Source organism: Triticum aestivum, chromosome 7D, assembly GCF_018294505.1.
Source record: "Triticum aestivum cultivar Chinese Spring chromosome 7D, IWGSC CS RefSeq v2.1, whole genome shotgun sequence".
NCBI lineage: Eukaryota > Viridiplantae > Streptophyta > Magnoliopsida > Poales > Poaceae > Triticum > Triticum aestivum.
Window position 1 is genome coordinate 341,613,243 of NC_057814.1, and position 21,161 is coordinate 341,634,403.

General features: G+C 45.6%; 1 protein-coding gene across 2 annotated transcripts; it reads left to right on the plus strand.

The window, feature by feature from the left end:
* The first annotated feature begins 4,922 nt into the window (after positions 1-4,922).
* LOC123167992 (polyadenylation and cleavage factor homolog 4) lies at positions 4,923-13,682 on the plus strand. Of its 2 annotated transcripts, XM_044585853.1 has the most exons (7): positions 4,923-5,345; positions 6,410-6,775; positions 6,945-7,058; positions 9,177-9,794; positions 10,779-11,714; positions 11,823-12,354; positions 13,094-13,682. In XM_044585853.1, the coding sequence occupies exons 1-6, from the start codon at positions 5,100-5,102 to the stop codon at positions 12,339-12,341; spliced, it is 2,799 nt and encodes a 932-aa protein (XP_044441788.1). In that variant the 5' UTR covers positions 4,923-5,099; the 3' UTR covers positions 12,342-12,354; positions 13,094-13,682. The 2 variants fall into 2 exon arrangements, with proteins under 2 accessions (XP_044441788.1, XP_044441789.1); XM_044585854.1 differs by lacking the exon at positions 9,177-9,794 and having other exon boundaries at positions 4,925-5,345.
* The last annotated feature ends 7,479 nt before the right edge of the window (positions 13,683-21,161 follow it).

Consider the following 21,161-nt stretch of genomic DNA (forward strand, 5'->3'; position numbering starts at 1 on the left):
AGCAATGACACGATTGGTGTTGAGGAGGGCGCGTTCCACCTCAAGGGCTTGGGGTTCACGCCATTGTTGTTGTAGACGAGCAACTTTGGCATCTTGCTCGTCTTGATGTTGGCATGCGCGCTCTTCCTCTTGTTGTAGACATTGTCTTTCTTGTGCTTGCTCAAAGGTAGCTTGATTTTGACGATGTCGATGTTCTTGCGCAAGAAGTTGCTCTTGATGATCGGTGTCATGTAGAGGATTGCGGTTTGCTTGACGGTCTTGGCGCGCGGCTCGACGTGCAGTGTTCGATGTCGGTGTACTTGAGCCGGAGATGGTGTCGTCGGAGTATCGACTCGAGCGGCTCCGTCTTGAATATGATGAAGTAGAAGAGCGGTTGACCAACAAGGCACGTATCTCGTCCATTCTTGCATTGTTCTCTTGTTTTTGTTCGTCGAGCTTGTTGTCGAAGTAGTCTCTTGTACGTTGCTCAGAGAGACGCAAGTCGGTGGCGAGGTTGTCGATGCGGTCGCTCAATGCTTGTTGTTCTTGATGCAAAGCTCGTTGTGCGCCAAAAGAGGTGGTTCTTGGTGACATAGGAGGTTGAGTCGCCATCTTGCTCGATGAAGGGTGGGTTGGTATAAGAACTTGGCCTATCCATCATTGCAAGTAAATGTGTGAGTGGAAAAGAAAAGAACGATACCAAATGTACCTTGACCGATGTTGGAAATGGATCAATGATCACTCAAATGTGTAACAAGGGAATAACACAATTGGTACCAATTCTTGTCGGTTCTCACACCTACACAAATAAAGTTTATAGTGGAGCTCGGTTAGGATGGAAGCACAAAATTTATGCAATTGTTAGTGAGACTCGATAATGTTGAAAAATATTCGCAAATTTGTAAATGCAACAAGTAGACCAATAGCAAGATATGTAACACGGAAACACACACACGGATAGATAGATGGGGTCGTGCAACCAAGGAATGAGCCAAAATATGGAATCCACGAAAATGCTCTTGTTGCACAACGCTAGAGAGACGCTAGCACGATTGCACAATAGGCGGATACGAGACTTGTGCACAACCTACTAAGCAAAAATGCAACGACTTCTATCCCAAGTATGCGATATGTATGGTGTTCCGGTGATATGATCTAAGATGATCGAGTATGACAATCTTAATGTAGTATGATGCTATGGTTCTTGCTTAAAAGCTCTTTGCTTATCTTTTCCTTTTGCTTAAAAACTTGTTTGGCTCTTTCGCTTTTGAGCTCTTTTCCATGCAAAACTTGATGAACCAAAATAGCAATTGAGTATATGTGACGACAACCTTGTGACACAAGAGATGATATCAAGATATGAATACCAAGATGATATGATATATGCAACGAGATGATGATCACTAATGTGCACAAGTAACGTTGCCGGCAATACTCAAAGGCTAGTCTCGATAGGAAAGTGACGCAAAATGGGCTATGGGGTTATCAATGCAATGGCAAGGTGTACACAAAGGTGTCGTCGAAGTTACCGTCAATGGTTTGTATAGTGTAAACAAGGACGGATAATGATGAAGTGGTCGGTGTCGATGACGAGTCCGTGTTGAAGATGAGCAGCGGTGATGTCGATTTCGAACTGTTCCTAGTTAGCCGAAACACCCTAGGAAACGATGAACCACAACTCAAATTCTCAAAACCAAAGTCAAATGATGGTAGCGGGATGTGGTGGTGGTTTCGAAATTGGCAATGCGGAAATGGCGGTGGTGCTTGATGAAGAAGCAACCGTCCCTAAGTAGCCGAAACACCTTAGGAGACTCAAATCACAACTCAAACAAGCACAAATGCTATGGGAATCAAAATGGGTTAAGTTGCGGAAGTCGGTGGTGGTATAGCGGATGATGTGGTGAAGGCCCTAGGAAAATATGCCAAAGTTCCAAAACTTTGATGGAGTCAAATGACGTTGGAAGTATTTTTTTGGATGGGGGATGTCAATAGCTTCAAAACGAGCTAAAGAACGTCAAAATCCGAGTCCGGATGAATTAGTTATGGTCAAAACTGTCAATCAGCCGAGGCTGAAACTGGAAGGGGCAGTTGTACCGCTTGCGAGGGCGGTTGTACCGCTCCTGGAGCGTCATGGGGTTCCAGTTTTGGGCTGACAGAAGTATTAGGGGATGGGGTAGCGGTTGTACTGCCTCGGAGGCCGGTTGTACCGCTTTTGTTGGGAGGATTTTCAAATCTGAGTATCGGATGGATTTGGGGCGGAAGTGGATGATTTTGGGGCAAAATTGCGAAGATTTCAAGGATGGAAGGTGGGGAAACTTGTGGGGAAGCTAGATCTACCTGTTACACATGAAATTCACAGATCAAATCCAACAAAACTTCATCACACCAACAAATCATAAAAAAAATTGGGGCTATTTTTGGTGGGGATTTTTTGAATTTAGGACAAAAATCAAACAAAAGAAGGCTAGAAAGTGGGGGTAGGGGCTCCAAATTCGTGATCAACATGGCTCATGATACCAAGATGATGTAGGGTAGAACCCTAGATGCCCGCTCTTTCACGAAATGGAGGGGATCCCGCGAAGAACACGAGGGGAAACACGAGAGGAATCACTCAAACCAACAAGATTCGATTACACATGTGCTAGATCCTCGAAACACAAAGAGATACACGATCCACAATAAACAAGGGACGATACAAGTAGCAAGTTCTTCTCCATGAGGAGATCTTGAGGGGTCTTCCCATGAGGGGTCTTGAATCCACTTGGGGGATCTTCTCCGTAGAGGTTGTGAACTCCGATGGAGAAGGGATCAAGTGGAGAGCAAAGCTCTATGTCAAATGAGCTACTACTTTGCTGACCCTAATACGGAGCTTGGGGACGAGTATTTATAGTCCAAGGTGTAAGTTGGGGATACATGGGGCGAAACCCCTTTCACTGCGCACAGGCAGGGCGGTGGTACCGGTCATGGGGGCGGTTGTACCGCTTGGAGCCCTTGTACTGGTTCCTGGAGGTTTTTCCGGAGGTGCTTAGCGGTTGTACCGGTGTTTGGAGCGGTTGTACCTGTCAGATGGCTGTTACGGGGATAAACCGGTGCTGTACCGGCCTTGCACCGCTCGATCACATAAGTTGGACCGGTAGTTGGGCGGTAGTTGGGCGGTTGTATCGAGATTTCTAGACTGAGCAGATTCTCTTTATGCTCTTGATGTCCATCTTGCACCATAACTTCTCCTTGGTTGCTTCATTGGTACCTAAGCACACAAAGCATCTCCGTTTGAGGTAGTAGCCATGTCTCAAGTGGGTCAAAAGGGACATCGGTCCACGTGGTGTCTTGGGAGACGAAGGTAGGTCCATGGGGATGGTCGTAGGATGCTTCACATCAGGCCTCCTGTTGCTGCGAGTTACAGAGAGAGAGAGAGGGAGATCTTGAGGAGACAGAAAGAAGAAGAAAAGGAGAGATGGACAGAGTAGGGAGCAGGGGAGGCGCGGCGGAGGTGGTGGTTCAGCAAGCTGGTAACACTCCGGTGCGAAGGAGGCGACAGAGGGGCTCGATCGGGAGCCCTTCTCCCGATCCAAATCGGGATCAAGAGAAGGGGTCGGGAGCTCGGGCGTCTGGAACGACGTACGGCGGTGTGCGGGCTCGGCGGGCCCTGGATGGGCTTCGGCGGGCTCCACGACTAAGAGGGAGACATGGGCGCATGGGAGACGCCAAGTGGCGACGGAGGAGTTGGGCGGTGCGGAATTCTAGGAGGGTGGCGGCGGTTGCAGGTAGGTGGAGGGTTAGGGGAATAGGGTTTCGAAAATGGAAGGGTTAGGCCTTCCATTTATAGCAGGTTTAGCTAGGGTTTGGGTTTTGGGGTGTTTCGGGGCCGTCCGATCTCGATTAGACGGCTCCGGACGAGGGGTAGTGAAGGTGGGTTAGATGAGTTATAGAGAGTGGCAGTGTGGGAGGCCTCGGGCTGAGAATAGAGGTAATTGGGTGACCCGACACAAGTTTTATTACGAAAAACGTCCGACAATTAAACCGGCTATAATGCCGCTATAGTTTAATGGTTGGGTTATGAAACGACCTCCGAATGCGTCCAAATTTGGCAGACGGTCTACCTATAAAATAACATGACCGCACGCCAACTTTCAACTCATTTCGAGAATGTTTAATTCTCACTTAGAAAATAACTTTAACGATGGCGCGACCGCGTGCAAGTGTGTGGTTGGTCTCAGAACGGCCAACGACAACAACGGGGAGAAACGACAATGAATGTTTTATGAAAACATGCGGATGCAATGCGCATGATGCCATGATGGAATGCAACAAGCAAGCAATTAACACGGCTAACACAAAAACATGGAAGGCATCTGGAGCGTCGGTCTCGGATCGTTACAAAGGTTGTGGACGGGTTCCCCTTACAAGTAGGCGACGACGGTGGTGGATGATGACTACTTCTCCGTCGCCATGGTCTCCATGGCCGCCATGGACGATGCCGTACGTAGGACGCGAGTGGAGTCGGCTGGGAGCACAACGACATCAATAAATTTTGGAAGGGGGATGGGATCGAGTGGGAGCACATTGGCGACAATAAAATTTTAGAAGAGAGATGGGATCGAGGCCGAGGGGTTGGGGCAAGATTCGGAAGTGTGTGCATGGGTTGCTGAACTTTCCTTTTTCCCGGGTTGTGCCCTTGTGCGTACGTGGCAGATTTTCGCGCGGGGGGTGAGGGGAGGATCGATCGGTTGAGCCATCATGATAAGGGGGGAGATCGGTAGGTTGAGCCATCATGGCGTTTGATTTTTTTTAGTACTGAAAATAGCGATCATCGATTCGCCAAAAAGATGATAATGCCTTTATTTCCAAACTGCCAAAAAGATGATAATGCCTTTATTTCCAAACTTTTGGTGGGGCTAGCTTGGGAGCAAACATTGCTCTTACTCGGGATTAAATTACGGCAGGTCGAAGACGATCGGGAAAAGGATCACACGATCGTCCCGTGTTACAAATCCCAAATCAATCCCAACTCCTTCCCGGCTTGGCTTGGCTTTGCTTCGCTTCCGCATGCCTCCTCCTCGTCGCCATCTTCCCAAACCCTAGCCCGCGCCGCCCTTTCCCCCGAAACCCTAGATCTCCCTATGGCCTCCGCCGCTGCGGCGGCCCCAGTCGTGGGCCAGGTCGTGGAGCGGTTCCGCGCGCGGCTGCGGGAGGAGGCGGGAGAGGAGCCGGGGGCGGCCGCGGTGGTGGGCGTCTACAAGGAGGCCCTCGCCGAGCTCACCTTCAACTGCAAGCCCATCATCACCGAGCTTACCATCATCGCGGGCCAGCACGCCGCGCTCGCCGCCAGGGGCATCGCCGACGCCATCTGCGCCCGCATCCTTGAGGTGGTTGCTCTCCCTTCCATGCTTTTCCCGAGGGCGGTCATGTTGTATTTTGAGAAAGAAAGGCTTGGGATTTGAGGGCTATGTTTGCATGAGGAGCTGCTTGCTGTGCTTATTCGGGCGATGCTTACCTGTAGATTTCCGCTGGTGCTAGGGTTTGCTCAAAGTTGAGAAGTTTCGTGAAACTACTGTTGAAGTTTGGGCTTGATGTCCTTTACACACCCTTTGTCCCTAGAATAGTGTGTTCACTGCATTTTCATGCGAAACATTTAGATGCGTTGGTGCTCATGTAGTGTGCAATCTCAGAGTTACTGTTTTTAGATACGTTGCTGGTTACAAATTCGACAGCTAGAATTTAGTAATCACAGTGACTTGGATTTAGGAATTTTGAAGCAAATACATGCAATTTGAGTTGTATACACTGTGATCTAATTTGCTCTGTCTATTCTTAACACTATTATTTTTCTGATATAGGGTGCATAGTTGGTAATGTGGTTGAAACCCACCTTGTGCATAGGCATTGCGGTTGCATAATTTGGTTGCCAGATACGGCAACTGCTATTTTGGCTAGGAACTTTTGAGAGGGTGAACTGAATAAAATTAGCAGTGGAGACAGTTAGTTATGATGAAAGCTGGTTTTCTGGGATACTTTATTCTGTTCAGATGTCCTGTTGTCAACTTGTAAAATAGGATTGCAGCCTGAAGTGGAAGTGTTAGGGAATACTCGCTCCGTCCCATAATATAAGAACGTTTTTGACACTAGTGTAGTGTTAAAAACGTTCTTATATTTTGGGACAGAGGGAGTAGTATTTTAAAACTATGGGGATTTCTGGATTGGATGTGAACTAATTAGATGTTACTTGGCAGATATGATTTTGTCTATTTATGTTTGGTGATAGAACAATGTTTCCTTTTTCTTTTCTGAAGAGGGCATTATGCAGCTATAGATGGAAAAATATGAGAGTTAATCCTGGTAGAATTTTTATTTTGCATGCTTGCTTCTATCAATTATCTCTACACCTAAGGTTTCTTTGCATGATAGGCATCATTCTGCAATGTTCTTGCAGGTGCCAGTCGAGCAGAAATTGCCATCTTTGTATCTGCTAGATAGTATCGTGAAGAACATAGGACAAGAATATGTAGAGGACTTTGCCACTCGATTGCAGAAGGTATTTTGTTTTGCATACAGGGAAGTTCATCCCAAACAGCATCCTGCAATGCGACACCTCTTCCGTACCTGGTCGCAAGTGTTCCCTTCTTCTGTCCTTCAAGGGATCGAGGATGAGCTTCAGTTTTCTCCTTCAGAGAATAAGCGTCCTGCCACAACGACTATTCCGCGACAGTCAGAGTCGTTATCTCCTAGGCCATCTCATGGCATCCATGTAAATCCAAAGTATCTAGAAGCGCAACACCAACTCAAGAACGGTACCAAGGTAAGAATATTGTTATATCCGTTAAATGGGACAGTTCAATAATGGCCAATAGTTGGGTGTATTTTTTGGAATTCAAGAATGGTCTTGTTATCCTCTGTGGCTGGCAACCTTTGAGGCTTGTTGCAGATCAAAATTAAAATTGTTGAAGTCAGTGATTTTTAATAATCAGGTGGATCAGCTAGCAACTCGAGGCAGGCAAATGCTTGACGTGGCGGAGGATCATATTAATGGGTTAACAACAAATAGTTTGCGGGGATTTCCTTCCACTTCTTCAAAGCTCCAGGTATTCAGTATTCCATCTGCCCTTTTGCTCCTTTTGTCATATCTTTTCCTTTGTGTCCTACTCCTAGCCTGGCTTCCAAACCTAGGAGCCGTTCTCTGTGTATGAACTAGAGAAGTTGTACTCTTCTCATTTTGAGTAGTTGGTAGTGCTTCCATGCTTTCATCCATAACTAAATTGCACAAATTAAATCGTATTGTCAGTAGCGGAGTACTTGGTGGTAGCAACATGCAAGTCAGACCTTTTGCATTTTTCACCCTTTTTAGGTATGCAACATATCACCTGCCTTGTCTACATAACCGAGTATGTTGGGGCTTCCAACTTACAATATTATAAATTTTGGTAGCATAACAGTGTAAACCGAGCCATCAAGGTCATAAGCAAAGCATTACAAGCAGTCAAGCACCCCACATACAGTCTCATCATTCCAAGTTCTTGTGTAGGAGAGCATATGATGTGGGGCAAAGCCTTATTTGATGCTTAATCTTCACAACAAGGAGAGAAAACACAAATAGCTCAAGAAACACAAGAGGATAAACTAGATTGAACAAGTTTCATCACACATGTGCTTTCCAAACACCCAAACAAAGATACACATAGATCCACAAGCAACAAGTAGGAAGTAAAAGCTCTTCCAAAACATCTAAGAGAGGTGGGGCCTTGAGAGACGTTCTTCTCCAAATCCTAGTGGGAAAGGAGGCCTTGGTGCTCCAATTGGTGAATCCTTCTCCCTTAGGATACCTTGGGAGGCTAGGAGGAGATATGATGACCAAAGCTCTCTCAAGGTCTAGTTATATGCTTTGCTAACCCTAATGGGAGTCCAGGGTACAGTATATAGTGTAGGGGCAAAGGAGGGTGGTAGGAGAGGGGTACATGACCTCTTGGCTTGAGTTGCACGCAGGCAGGGGTTGGATGGCGGATAGTCTGTCCGCTGATGCAGGCGTTGCTCCAGCTGGTGCGGTCGGGCATGGAGCGATCTCTAGGAGCCGGACGTCCGGGCTGGAAGCTGGATTGTCCTGGGTCAGGTCGGACGTCCGCGTTGGAGGCCGCAGTCGTCCGGACGTCCGACCGCTATAGCTTCGGCTGCATTTCTTCCTTGTCTCCTCGCTTCTCCTCCACTATGACTTGGCCTTCTCCCCTCGCTTCTTCATGGTCAATTCCTTGGTACCTGAGTATGCATAGAGTCCCAGTTGTAGGTAGTAACCATGTCTCATGGGAAGGCATAGGAAATTCGAAGAGGAGTGAATTCACCTCGGATTCCATGGGTCGAGCCCGTGCTCTAGTCATTGGTCCAATTGGCATTTCGGGTGTTGGCGTAGGATCCATGGTGATGTCGATGGGCTAAAGGTATGATGTTACTTTCCTGATACCACTGGAAGTATTTGAGTTGGTGACGATTGCGGTGGGTGCTACATTTGATCTCTCACCTCCTAGTTCAATCTCCCTTGGTGATCTCTTCACAATAATGATAAGTACAAAAAACCTCCTAACAAACATGCACCAGAATGCAAATCATGATTTGGGTCACAACAAATATTGACGAGGGCCATTGCTGGCAGCTGGGAGGAGCTTGTCTGAGCGCAGTTGTGGCTCCAACTCCCAAGGGCTAGGAGCAGGCTAAGCCTGATGACAGCATCTTGGTGTGCTGGTATATCTTTTTTTTTTTCATTTTTAGTAGTCTAGCAGAATACCTGCTTTAGGCTAGTTACGTACATACTGCTTACTGACCCGGCAGTAGTCTGATTGTGCTCCTTCATTGGTAGACACAAGGAGACTGTTTCTATTATAGATTTTCCTAGGGGATAATACATTTATTTGAGATGACAATCATGTGCTATTTCTATTTGTAAACTCTTCCTCTGTTCTAGGTCATTTGAAGTTCTGATAGCTCCTAGCCCATTACCATTTCTTGTTGCTGGGTTGATACAGCTCACTTTCAGTATTAGCTAGATGTCTTCCATCAAGAGAATGCAAGGTCCTTCAGATTTATTTAGATGAAATGGTATCCATATATTTCAGAATGCATTTGACCCTTTCAGTTTTATAACTTACAATGTAGCATGTCATTTCTACTTATAACGCAAGTGTTGCTTATAATCTTTCCTGGAATCATATGGACAGAGATCTATGATACTGTATACTGAAAATCCTGATCAACAAGAAACATTTCAATCACGTATTGGATTGATAAGAAGAGATATGTCCAGATCACCACCTCCTGATGTGCTCCCTAGGAATGCATCCCCAAAAAGACCACTAGAGATGCCGCGGCTGTCTCATTCTGCATTGGGGCATGATCCTAGAAGATTGCCTGGTAGGAATGGTTGGTTTGAACGGCAACGTGCTTTTGAGGATAGTGCACAACGGCCTTCGATGAGCACGCTTGATGAAGAATATAGGAAACAAAGTGCAAGAGAACTTATTGATGCCTACGGAAATTCTCAAGGCAATGGTGCTGATGATAGGCTTCCCAAGATGCAACGGCTAGAATCAAATGGCATGGCAAGTAGATCCAGTGCACAAAAATGGCTCACTTCAGAGGAAGAGGAGTATACTTGGGAGGATATGCGTCCAACTTTGTCCCGAAATAGAAACAACATTCCGTCTTTACCTTCCTCTGAAACCTTGGGAGCTGGATTTCCTGGGCCAAACACTGGGCAGCTGGATTCTGATATTGGGATGCGCAGCTGGCGAAGCCAGGCTCCTCGACCAGCACTAAATCTCGAAGACAGGACTGATGTACGCTTGTCTGACCTTTTTTTTATTACGATGAATAGTAACATTGACACAACACTTCTCATACCTTATATCACTTCTCCTTTTTCAGTGATTTTTCTTCTATTGATCTTTTAACCCCTGCTTTGAGATATAATTTGTTTTTCACTTTATCATGATGACAGTTTTATACAACCTAGATCAGCAATTTTTATTATAGTGTGTTTGTAAATTTGATTAATTATACAGTTATGTTTTGTGGAAGTATTCTTTGCAACAAATCATAGATTTCTGGCAGCTAATCTAATTATGTACAAAGATATTGTTCTTACACTTTATGACTGAAAAGGGTATCTGTCTCGTATGGCTTATATGTTTTCTTTCATGGTGATTCTTTTCCTTTTGATGGGCTACATATTTGTCCAAATGCATCTTCAGTACCTGCATACAATGTTAGGGATCACTTGAACAAAACAGACCTTCCACTTCTTCAGCACTTCTTCATTTGGGTTTTGGAACTTGAATGCTATGGAAATGCATATATTCTGTCTGCCAACAAGTTTTTTAACACTCAGGAGTGCATACACCATGCGTAGTAGATTCCAAAGTAGCCTTCTGAAGTTTGAATTCTGAATAGTGCACTTTTTTTTGAGGGAATGCCTTGTGGCTATCTTTATTGATTCTCAAATGGAGTTATGTCGTTTATCATCATGGGCATAGTACAACCAGTAGGGTCTTCATCCCAAACACTAGTTTCAAGAAAAAGGAAACAACTTTTAGCAATGTCATGGGCTACCTCATTTGATTCTCTTGGACAGTGTTCAGTTTTGACTTCAGAGAAACCAGTAGCAAGGATGGTGCAGTCCTGGAATATATTACTCCATTGCCATAATGTTTAAATGCAACTTATCAATATTTAATCCTTTATCGGTTCAACTTATAAGCTAATGTTGTATTGAGGTGGACCCACTTTACTACCTGTTGACTTAGCGTTGGTCTTTATTGCAGCATGTTGACATAGCCACTAGTAGGAGATATCCAGGCAATTTTGGTCTGCACAATGGAGCTATTTCAGAGTACCATAGTTCTGTGAATACCCTTGATCCTGGAAGAATTCTTGCTATGTCAGCTCCACCGTGGCAGCAGACTAATGGCCTGCCTTTGCGAATACAAGCACCTCAACCTTCATCAACACTGAATAGGTTGGCACTGCCCACTGATGTTGAAATGCCTGTCAAGATGTTGGCCACTGGTGGTCCATATGATGCTATGCATGTAGACTTACCCTTGACTAATAGGTCCTCGCCTGCTCCTGCTCCCATAGAATGGCCTCTTCATCATAGTCAACCACCACATAATACAAAAGATATTAGAGGTGCAACAGATAGTCTTGAAGTTAGGCCATTTATCAGGCATGGAGTCAATTCATCTGTATTTGTTCCTCGGCATCTATATGATGCATTGGATCGGAAAACTGTAAGTACCGGTAACTTAGCTCAACCACCATACCAGCACCCAGATTTGTTGTCATCGAGTCAACAGAATCAAGGTACAAATTTTGGAAATCAATCTCAGCCTCATGATGTGCCACAGTTTCATCCTCATTCCCATTCCCATCCTCCGGAGGCATTTAGAAGCTTTGCCCCCAGCATGCCTATAGCTCCCCCCCAAAATCCATTCCAAGGACAAGGAGGTAGTGCAGCAGTACCACCAGTTACACCTCTACCAAACACCTTTTCTGTAACACCTACTGTGCAACCCTATGGTGTGTCGTCAGTGTCTAGTTTTGCTCTGCCACCATTACATCGTGGCCTACCTCCTGCTTCGTTGCAGATGGGTCCATCTTCATCACAAGTTGGTGGGCCTACAACATATTTCTCTGGAATTTTAAGTAACCTTATGAATCACGGTGTAATTACACTGGAGCCTTCTAGTCAACCTCAGGTACTTCTCATGCATGTGTGCATCTTATTACGTTACAGCTATCTAATATTATTTTGTTATGCAGTTAATGCAATGATTTTTATTGTATATGTATACATGTTCATTTAGGACTCTGTTGGAGTTGACTTCAATGTAGACCTCAAGGTGCGCAACGAGTCTGTCATTAATGCTCTGTATCAGGATCTCCACAGGCAATGCAAAACGTGTGGCCTTCGTTTTAAATGCCAGGAAGAGCACCGTGCTCATATGGATTGGCATGTTACGAAAAACAGAAATTCCAAAAATCGCAAGCAATCTTCACGTAAATATTTTGTCACCGTGGGGGAATGGTTAAGAGCAGCAGAAACAGTAGGAAATGATGGTGTTCCTTCTTTCGAGCTCACGGAACCAATCCCTGACAGAAATGAAGAGAAAGAAATGGCTGTTCCTGCCGATGAAAACCAAACAACATGTGCTTTATGTCAAGAGCCATTTGAGGATTTCTACAGCGATGAAACTGAAGAGTGGATGTACAAAGGTGCAGTTTACATGAATGCACCTGATGGTAATATTGTTGGTCTCCAAAGGTCGCATTTGGGGCCTATTGTCCATTCCAAATGTCGATCTGGCCCCAGTAATATTTCTTAGGTGGGCCTAGCTGGTGAGTATCTGTGCAATTTCATGCTGCGACCAAAAATGCAAAAAATGATTTGGAGAACATACCATATAACCCTGATCTTGCAACTTGGCTATATTATATTCGAGACCATATTTTTTGCCTTCTATACAAGGAACTGAGAGCGTAATTTGTCCTGTATTCTAATACACATTCGGCTGTGGTTATATTTTTATTATACGTGACCTAGAGGAGCTAGACAATAACGCTGAATGTGATACTCCTTTATTATCTCACTCATAGTTGATAGTTGATTTACATGCAATATACTCCCTCCGTTCCTAAATAGAAGTCTTTGTAGAGATTCCACCATGAACCACATACGGATGTATACAGATGCATTTCAGAGTGTAGATTCATTCATTTTGCTCCGTATGTAGTCCATAGTGGAATCTCTACAAAGACTTATATTTAGGAACGGAGGGAGTACATGCTTTGTAGCAATATTAGTTCATCAAATACTGTTTCCTTGCATATACATGCTTTGTAGCAGTATTAGTTCATCAAATACTGCTTCCTTTTGGTTGGGGACATTCTTTCTGTTCTGTTTGAAGGGTTGTGATTCTTAATATCTTTGAGTGTTTCTGTCACTTCCATGGTACTATTCATTGTTAGCCTGCTTCATAACCTAGATCTTAGGACGTTCTCATATAACTCATGGCATGATAAGATTCCGTACAAGATGTCGTTCAAAGAGGTAATTATGTTGATTTGTTGATTGCAGGAACCCTTGCCCCATTATTTCAGTTTCTTTGGTTGCGGCTAGACAAGACATGTAAAATTACTGGAGAGATCAGATTTTGGTATGCTTAGTTTCCCCCCTCTCCTGGCAACAGTTTGAATAGAATGTTAATGTGACAATAGTAGTGTAAAATTGTAAAATACTTGTGTTTTAGTGATGGAGCATGAGTAACTTGCTCTGCAGTCGCCACAGTTGTCGCCTGCTGCTTTTACATTAATAGATATGGAATCCTCTTGATCTAGGATGACATGCATACCCTTCATGAACAGGCGAAACAAACATGCTCCTACCCTTTTCTTGTCCCCTTCCTCTTTGCAATCTCATATGCAGGACAATGTCAGCCCATGAGTGCTGGTAACTTCCGAGAAAACCCAGGACGAAAGAATCAAGGCATCCGTCAACAGCTCTCCTATACTAATAGATGAGCAAGATGTTGCTGTTATTTCTTTGGTTTGTCTTTCTTTGCACGTCTCTGCATTGTAACAGTGTGTGACAATAAATTCTTGGTCGCTTGTATAACTCCACCCTCCTGGATTGTCTGCTGTTAAAGAAAAAACCTGTTTGTGCAATATGTTGCTATGTCTTTTTGTAGGGAGCATTTTCCTTAGAGTAAAATGCATCATAGGTCCTATAACTATCCAAGGTGTGTCACTTTAGTCCTATAACTATCAAAGTGCAGATTTGGGTCCCAAAACTATTTTGAGTCGTTCACTGCAGGTCCTATGGTCGCCCCAGCCGTGATTGTTGGCTGACGTGTCACCTGGACCAGTGCCAGAACGACCCAGGGCGCGTGGTGGAAGATTTCCCGCCATTGGTGGTTGATACATTTTGCAATTTGGTCCATCAAACTGTTTGCTCTCCAGCCGCAGCCCTCCTCTCTGCAATCTCATCTCTCTTTCATCAGTTCTGCCATGTTTGGAACAAGCTCGACGGCAGCAAGATGTAGCAGGAACAAGCCAGCGCGGCAAATGATCATGCAAATGACAAATGAATATATATTTCACACCATCTCTCTAAGATTACAAATGATAAATGATACTTGGTCTGGACAATCATAGAAGAGAGAAATGATGTTGCAACTTAACAGGCAAATATATAGATGAGAATTGCCACAATTCCAGGAAGTAGCACATCATATTGTCATTACATAAAGAGTGCTCTTACATAAACATAGATACACACTAAAGCTTGCAACTATGTAATGTGGTACTGGGTTGCACTCTGCATGATGCAGTACCACATTACATAAGTAGTACCTCCGTCCTGAGAATGAGACGAGCTGAGATTTCAAGGGCTTTCCTGCAAATAAACGCTTCATTGTTTAGCCTGGTGGGCCCCTCTGGTCGATGTGGCACCGGTCCAGGTGACACGTCGGACGGTCAACGCTGCTGGGGCGACCATAGGACCTGCAGTGAACGACTCAAAATAGTTTTGGGACCCAAATATGCACTTTGATAGTTATAGGACTAAAGTGACACACCTTGGATAGTTATAGGACCTATGATGCATTTTACTCTTTTCCTTAATACACCGATCTGCAGACAAAAAACTCGTCTCTTTTGCTATGGCGATCGCTCACTTATTTGCAGACAAAAAAACTCAGCTCTCCATTTAACCAGTACAAGAAACATCTCAAAAAGATAATACCCTCCGTCCCAAAATAGTTAAGACACTGTACTAAAGTTGATATAAAGTTAAGATACTTATTTTGGGACGGAGGGGGTAGTGCTTTCATTCTGTCCATAATAAGTGTCTCAATTAAAGTACAACTTTGTATTAAAGTTAGTACAAAGTTAAGACACTTATTTTGGAATGAAGGGAGTAGTGCTTAGCCTTTCCGTCAGTGTCTTAACTTTGTAGAACTTTGTTAAGACACTTATTTTGAGACGAAGGGAGCAGTACTCTAACAATTTACTAGAGCTGAGCAAACATCTCTAATTGAAGCTACACAACAGACTTCCCAAGCATAACAAAAAAGGTATTATGACATTTATAATAAGAAACGTAACGAATTTGAAAATTTAAATTATATGCGTATAATATAGTATACATGAAGATATAAACAAAACAACCTAACCGCCCAAATGTGCGGGGCACACAACTAGTTTTAACATATCCGAACAGAACTATCAATAGAACTGGAAGCGCCGGGACCGTGAACTCCTCAGCTCCGCAACAGAGAGTCATATGCGGGACCAAGATCCCGGCTTTGTCGAGGACCGTCAAACATCCCTCATCTTCAAAGATGTTTTTTTTAATCAGGGAAGTATTGATGGTGCCGAGGTGGCCGTTATTATTGATCGCCTGGGGGTCAGCCCTCCTTAAATGCGGTTGCTGCCCTTCATCCTTCTACACGAAAATGAACCATCACTGCTGCCGCATCGGTCGCGAGCACCTTCGCCCCTTATAACACGTGCCGTCGCTTGAAGCGCTAGAAGAGCACCTCAGCTCCCAAGGGGCTTGAGGAAAGATGAATCCTGGGCCAACCATTGGCCAGGCCGCCGTCGCCGAGGACGTAGTACATGAACCACCTTGCTCTGGCGCATAAGTATTGCTTTCCATGTAATCTTTTAAACCTTCCTCATCTCATTTTATCTATGCAGTTTTACCTATGAACTTGCACGCCTCCCCCTTCTGTCTTTGTGCCGGCTGCCGAGGTCTCGGGCACTCATGTCCCCGTCCCCGAGGCGGCTTCCAAACAACCACAACCCTTCGAGGAACCTCGCGGCGCTCCTCAACTAGAGTCTTCAGTGGCGCATTCCGCAATCGTCTCTGAGGTCAAACCATGTCGCATCATCGGGTGAGGACTTCACTGGTCAACCCTATTTTTAATGACTAGGAATTCAACGCCCTCCGAACAATGGATGCCCACCTCAGAGCTGCTCGCATGGGGCTTAAAGAGGCTATCGACGTGCTAGCAGTGGGTTTGCAGGTAAATGCTAATTTTGTGAATGTAGAGTTCTTGGTCAACCTAGTGGCCCTCAAGGTGTATGCGTATTTTAGGCTCGCGTACACCAAAGACAAATTTGTCAAGGACTTTTGCAAGGTTTAGCCTTATACTCTTTTGCATAGCCGAGGAGCTTTTGAGAAGAATGCTAGGTGCAGTAGCCCCCGAGCCACTGGTCGGGTACCAGTACCGGACCAGGGGATCGAAATATCTCATGGTGCTTAATGGCATGTATTTGTATAAGCGCGAAGCCCAGTAACTCCCGAGCCTTAGTTTGGGCACTGGTGGCCGAATTAAGTATCGATTTTAACTGGCTAACAGTGCCTTTTCTTTGATGCAGACTTCTCGGCAAGAGAACAAAAAACTCTTGAAGGAGCTGGGGGTAGACAAGGCTAGCCATGCTGAGTCTCAAAAGGAAGTGGCGGACATCAAGAAATTCACTCGTGAGGCTCATGGTAAGTTTTGTTCCCGGACGACTATTGACTAGGGGCTTTGTTGGGTACTTAATCTCTATACTATTTATTAGCAGCGGAGACTATTGGCGAGCTCGAAGAGGATCCGAAGTAGGCTTGAGAGGCCGCCCGCTATGCCGAAGCACAAGAGGCTATCGGTCGTTGGGTCCATACCAGGAAGATCGAGGATTACGAGGAAGATCGAGGAGTGTAATCAACTCCAGGTGGAGAAAGATCAACAGTCGCTGGAGATTGAAAGACTTAAAATCTCAGTTGGTCGCCTCCGAGGAGGAGACCAGGTGGGCATGTGAAGCTCTTGCGGGTAAGTATCTTACTAGTATCAGCATAAGTCTTTGTTTCGACTTCTACGTAAAACATTTACTGTATTATGTGCAGCTGACCTACCCGGGAAATTCGGCGAGCCCGGCTGCACGTCTATGAAATACATCCTGGAGGTGGTCAAAGAGCTGCATATGTGAAATTATTTCGTGCTTTGTGGCCGGATGATGCCCTGTCGGAAGATGTGATCGTGCTGGTGCAAATGCCTCAAGGGAGCCATACGTCGGATACAGACGTGGAAGGTGTCGGCCTGCTGAGAAGGTGCTCGGGAGGCTTGGGCTATGGCCAAGACACACTACCGTCTTTTGAAGACCGAAGTGCTTGCCGAGGTTGGTCCTAAAGGAGTTAACGAGAATGAAATTAAGTCTGTTATCAATTATGAGAACGTTATGCCTGCGGCCCACTTTTCCGAGCGGGATTGTCGCCTCAACATTTTTATTGAGAACTTTCGCCTCGACAAAATCATTGATGGCCTCGAATAATTTTTGTAAACAGTAAAAGATTAATTATGACTTTATGTATCCATGTACGTTGTCACTTTCGATGCTCATATCCGTAGATTTTATACTTTGTTAACCAACCATTGGCTTCCACCTCCTTAGCCAGAGGACGAAGAGTGTTGCCAACATTAGCCTAAGTCCTCGGGCGACGTTTTTGTTTTATGGAACGAGGCAATCCAGCCTTAGGGTCAAAATTTAAGTCTTACATAGAGTTATATGATATTGCTTTTTAACGCAATTTCACATCTTTGGCAAAAAATAGTTCCTCTATCAATTCCTTTCTGCCGGGGTGTCGTATTTATCACAACCAGCACAACCGATATCTCGATGCTTTGCTAGAAGGCAGTGTTCGGGAACATAATCAACATTAATAATGTAGGTTCTAAACTCTACGCGGCTACCTTCATGTTGCAAATGTTGCAAGCTGTTGCATTTTTCACTTCCCTCATGCTAACCAATTGTGTTCTTGTGATCGCTAGCTTTCGGCTTCACCCATCTGAGATACTATACCAGGTTGACCCGAATGTAACAATCGTAGAGGTGCTCCCCTTACGCCCTTAGATAAATTGATCGGAAACATAAGGGGTAAGCACAGGAGCCAGGCAACCCAACTTGGCAAAACATCTCAAGTTAAATTGATGCATATTGTGGCTTTATAACGATTTTTGCGAAGGCGGTACACATCTATGTGAGATGATACCGAGGATGTATTGGGCTCCTGAGGAAAACCAAGAAGGTTGCCGAGGTGTCTCAAGAAGACCCCAATACATGTTATCGGATTCTTTTATAGATCCAAGGTGTTTTATGTCGACGAGTTGTTTCTTTCTAAAAGAAGACTCTTGGCTTCAAGTTAAAGACTGCGCATTGTGTGGCCATGAGCCGTACTTTGCATAGTAGATCATTAGAAGAAATAAGATATATTAGTATGATACATCGATGCTAATGTTTATTCAAAAAGTACCTTTCAACTAAGTTTTTAAGTACGAGAAAAATAAAAGCAAAAGATCCTCTTAATCATGAAAATGGCACAGCCGGGCAGCGTTCCATGGATGCGGCTCCAGGCGGTTATCCTAGTGTTCCAAATACGATATGCCCCTCTAGTGAGCACCATATCGATGATGAACGGCCTGCCCCATTTTACCGATAGTTTATGATGATCTGGCTTGTCTGGATGATGTCGTAAGACTAGGTCTTTGACATTGCACGCCTTTGCTCGGACCTCCCGATCTGGTAGCGCCGCGCCTGTTGTTCATAAAAGGTTGAATGTGCCCGATGTCAGTGCTAAGACTGGCGGATCTCGGGTCACTACTGCAGGAAGGTCCTGAGACGACACATGTATAGGGGACCATTCGACCAAACTGTGTGCGATGCATGAATTGCAAATGATATTGTAATAAAATCGTCACCAATAAAATGAACTGTGTGTGATGGCTAATCCATCAAGCATGATTTAGATAAGAGTTGCGTGTGCGTAACGTGGCATACAGTTGATCCATACGAACTGTTTGCGATGAGCCAAAAAACACAAACGGTTACCCAGGTCTAGATGTGTGCGATAGACGGCATACAAGTCACTCAGATGAACTGTTTGCAATGAGCCAGAAGGAACACAAACGATTTGACTTAACAACATGTGTGTGATATCCGACAAATAGGCCAGTAATCCGAATTATGTGAGAAGACCGATAATAACATAGACGAGTCCTGCTAATAAGCTGTATGTGTTGTTGGCAAAGGCTTGTTGGTAAACAATTGTGCGTGATTGCTGAAATCATCACCGACGGGTCCCGTAGTTTAATCATATGCGATGTGATTTGCTATGTGTGCACAAAATCTATGCTCTATATATAGAACAACAACATATATACTTATAAGAACATGATTGCATAACCAAATTAAACATCCAATTACATAAGTGACTACATATAATATTTGCACACCTCAGTAAACAATTATATGCATAATAAACTAGGAGAAAAGATCATCAAATCATCTAATTCTTGTGACGCTTGCCGCCACTACTCTGCTTGTGGCTCGATCCCTTGCTTGGGGCAGGATAGAGGCAGTTCCTCATGTTCACCTACACATCTCGTAGCTTGTGTATGCGTCCTTGGCCGCGTACTTGACGTGATCTTCATCCAGTATCTGCACCTAGGCCCTGTGCCAGGCAGGCTTATTCTTGTTGCAGTCATCCTTCATGTTACTGTAGTAGGGGTCGATGATGGCCACGATGAGGTCAACCAGGGAGTCCTCCTTCTTGCTGCCTGATACCTTGTACTGGCCTTGGACGTCGACAAGATTCTGGCAGGCCAAGCCCTAAGTCTTGAGAACCTTTAGATGTTGATGCTGTCCACGTAGCAAACCTGTAGTCGGGGCTACTGACAAACCTATCGAATCACTTGCAAGGTCTTGTGGACAAGCAGTAGTGGTAGACAAGGACGTGATGACGCACGCACAACTGGGCGATGACAACCTTCTGATCATACCCCACACGACCGTTGGTGTACTCGAGGTCGAAGCCGATCACTTGGTACTTGTCCTCAGCAAGCACTTGCTCCATAGTGTTGATGGAGCTCTCCGCCCAGGCCGGGTCATGGATGTACACCATGAGAGGTCCGTCTCCCTCACGTGGGTGTCCACTACGGGACACAAGGTGAACTGCCGCTCATCATTGTTGTTAGCCATTGGGAGCACCATTGGAGCCGCTAGATATCATGTATGTATGTCATCGTGGGTGTGCTTATTGTGTTGTGGGGCGCGATCGAAAGGTTGAAGAGAATAAGGTAAATTGCTGTTGAATAACTGGGTGCCAGACGACCTGGAATCTCAGCACGTCCGTATGGCAGTTTCTGCAACGCGTAACCGCATCATGGCGCCAGGCCGGCGCAACTGCATGCATATGGCGCCCCGAATGTACGTGATCGTGCGCCGGCTCCAAACGTTGGCAACGCGTGTAGAGGGACACGAGGAAAGCACACACAGAGGGGCGCGAGCAGAGCGTGTCGTGGCCGCCTCAACAATGAGCAGCCACACGGACACAAAGCAATTGAATATGTAGGGAATGACCGTCTACAAGTCGGTCGGCGGTTGCGAGCCGGTGGCGTCCTGGGAAACGATGTCACATGTCACATCACATCATGGGCTAACAATTGTTCACGACGCTGCGTAGAGAATGTCCGTTTGCTAGGTAACTAAGTTGCAAACGTTTTTTATTAACCATATGTGTACGCGTCATTTCCTCCTCTTGCACGTCTTGTCACCGCGTTGCCGCCAGAGGATTCGAGTGCAAGCATGTGCACTGCGCATGCATTTTGTTTGGCCACACGTTGGCTCGAAGAGGTGACAATGGATCGTCGGTGAGCCCGTTCTCGCGCAAGGTTCCTGCCTGGCTCGGCAAAATCCCCCAAAACCCCAATGCTTACCGACCTGCTATATAAATCCTCACGGCCGGTAACTCCGCATCAAATTCTCCACTCCCTCCCCGTAGCTTATCTCGTCTGCTTCTTCCCCAATCACCAATGGCACCGGTCCGTCATCATAGCTCAGCCACTCCACCAGAGGACAATTCCAGTTGGGAGGCTACACTGCTGTGGCGGCGCAGTCCCCGGTCGCGTGTAGTGTGGGTGGCGGCCCTGTTGGGTGTGCACACACCACCCACCACATGCTCCACCACCACTGCCTGATGGCAGCTGGTGCCTGCTGCCGTGGACGCCACCCCACCATCGACCGCCGTGGCCGCGAACCCACCGTCGGCCGCCACCCCACCGTCAGCCGCCGATCCCATCACCTGCTCCGCTATTGCGGCCCGAAGG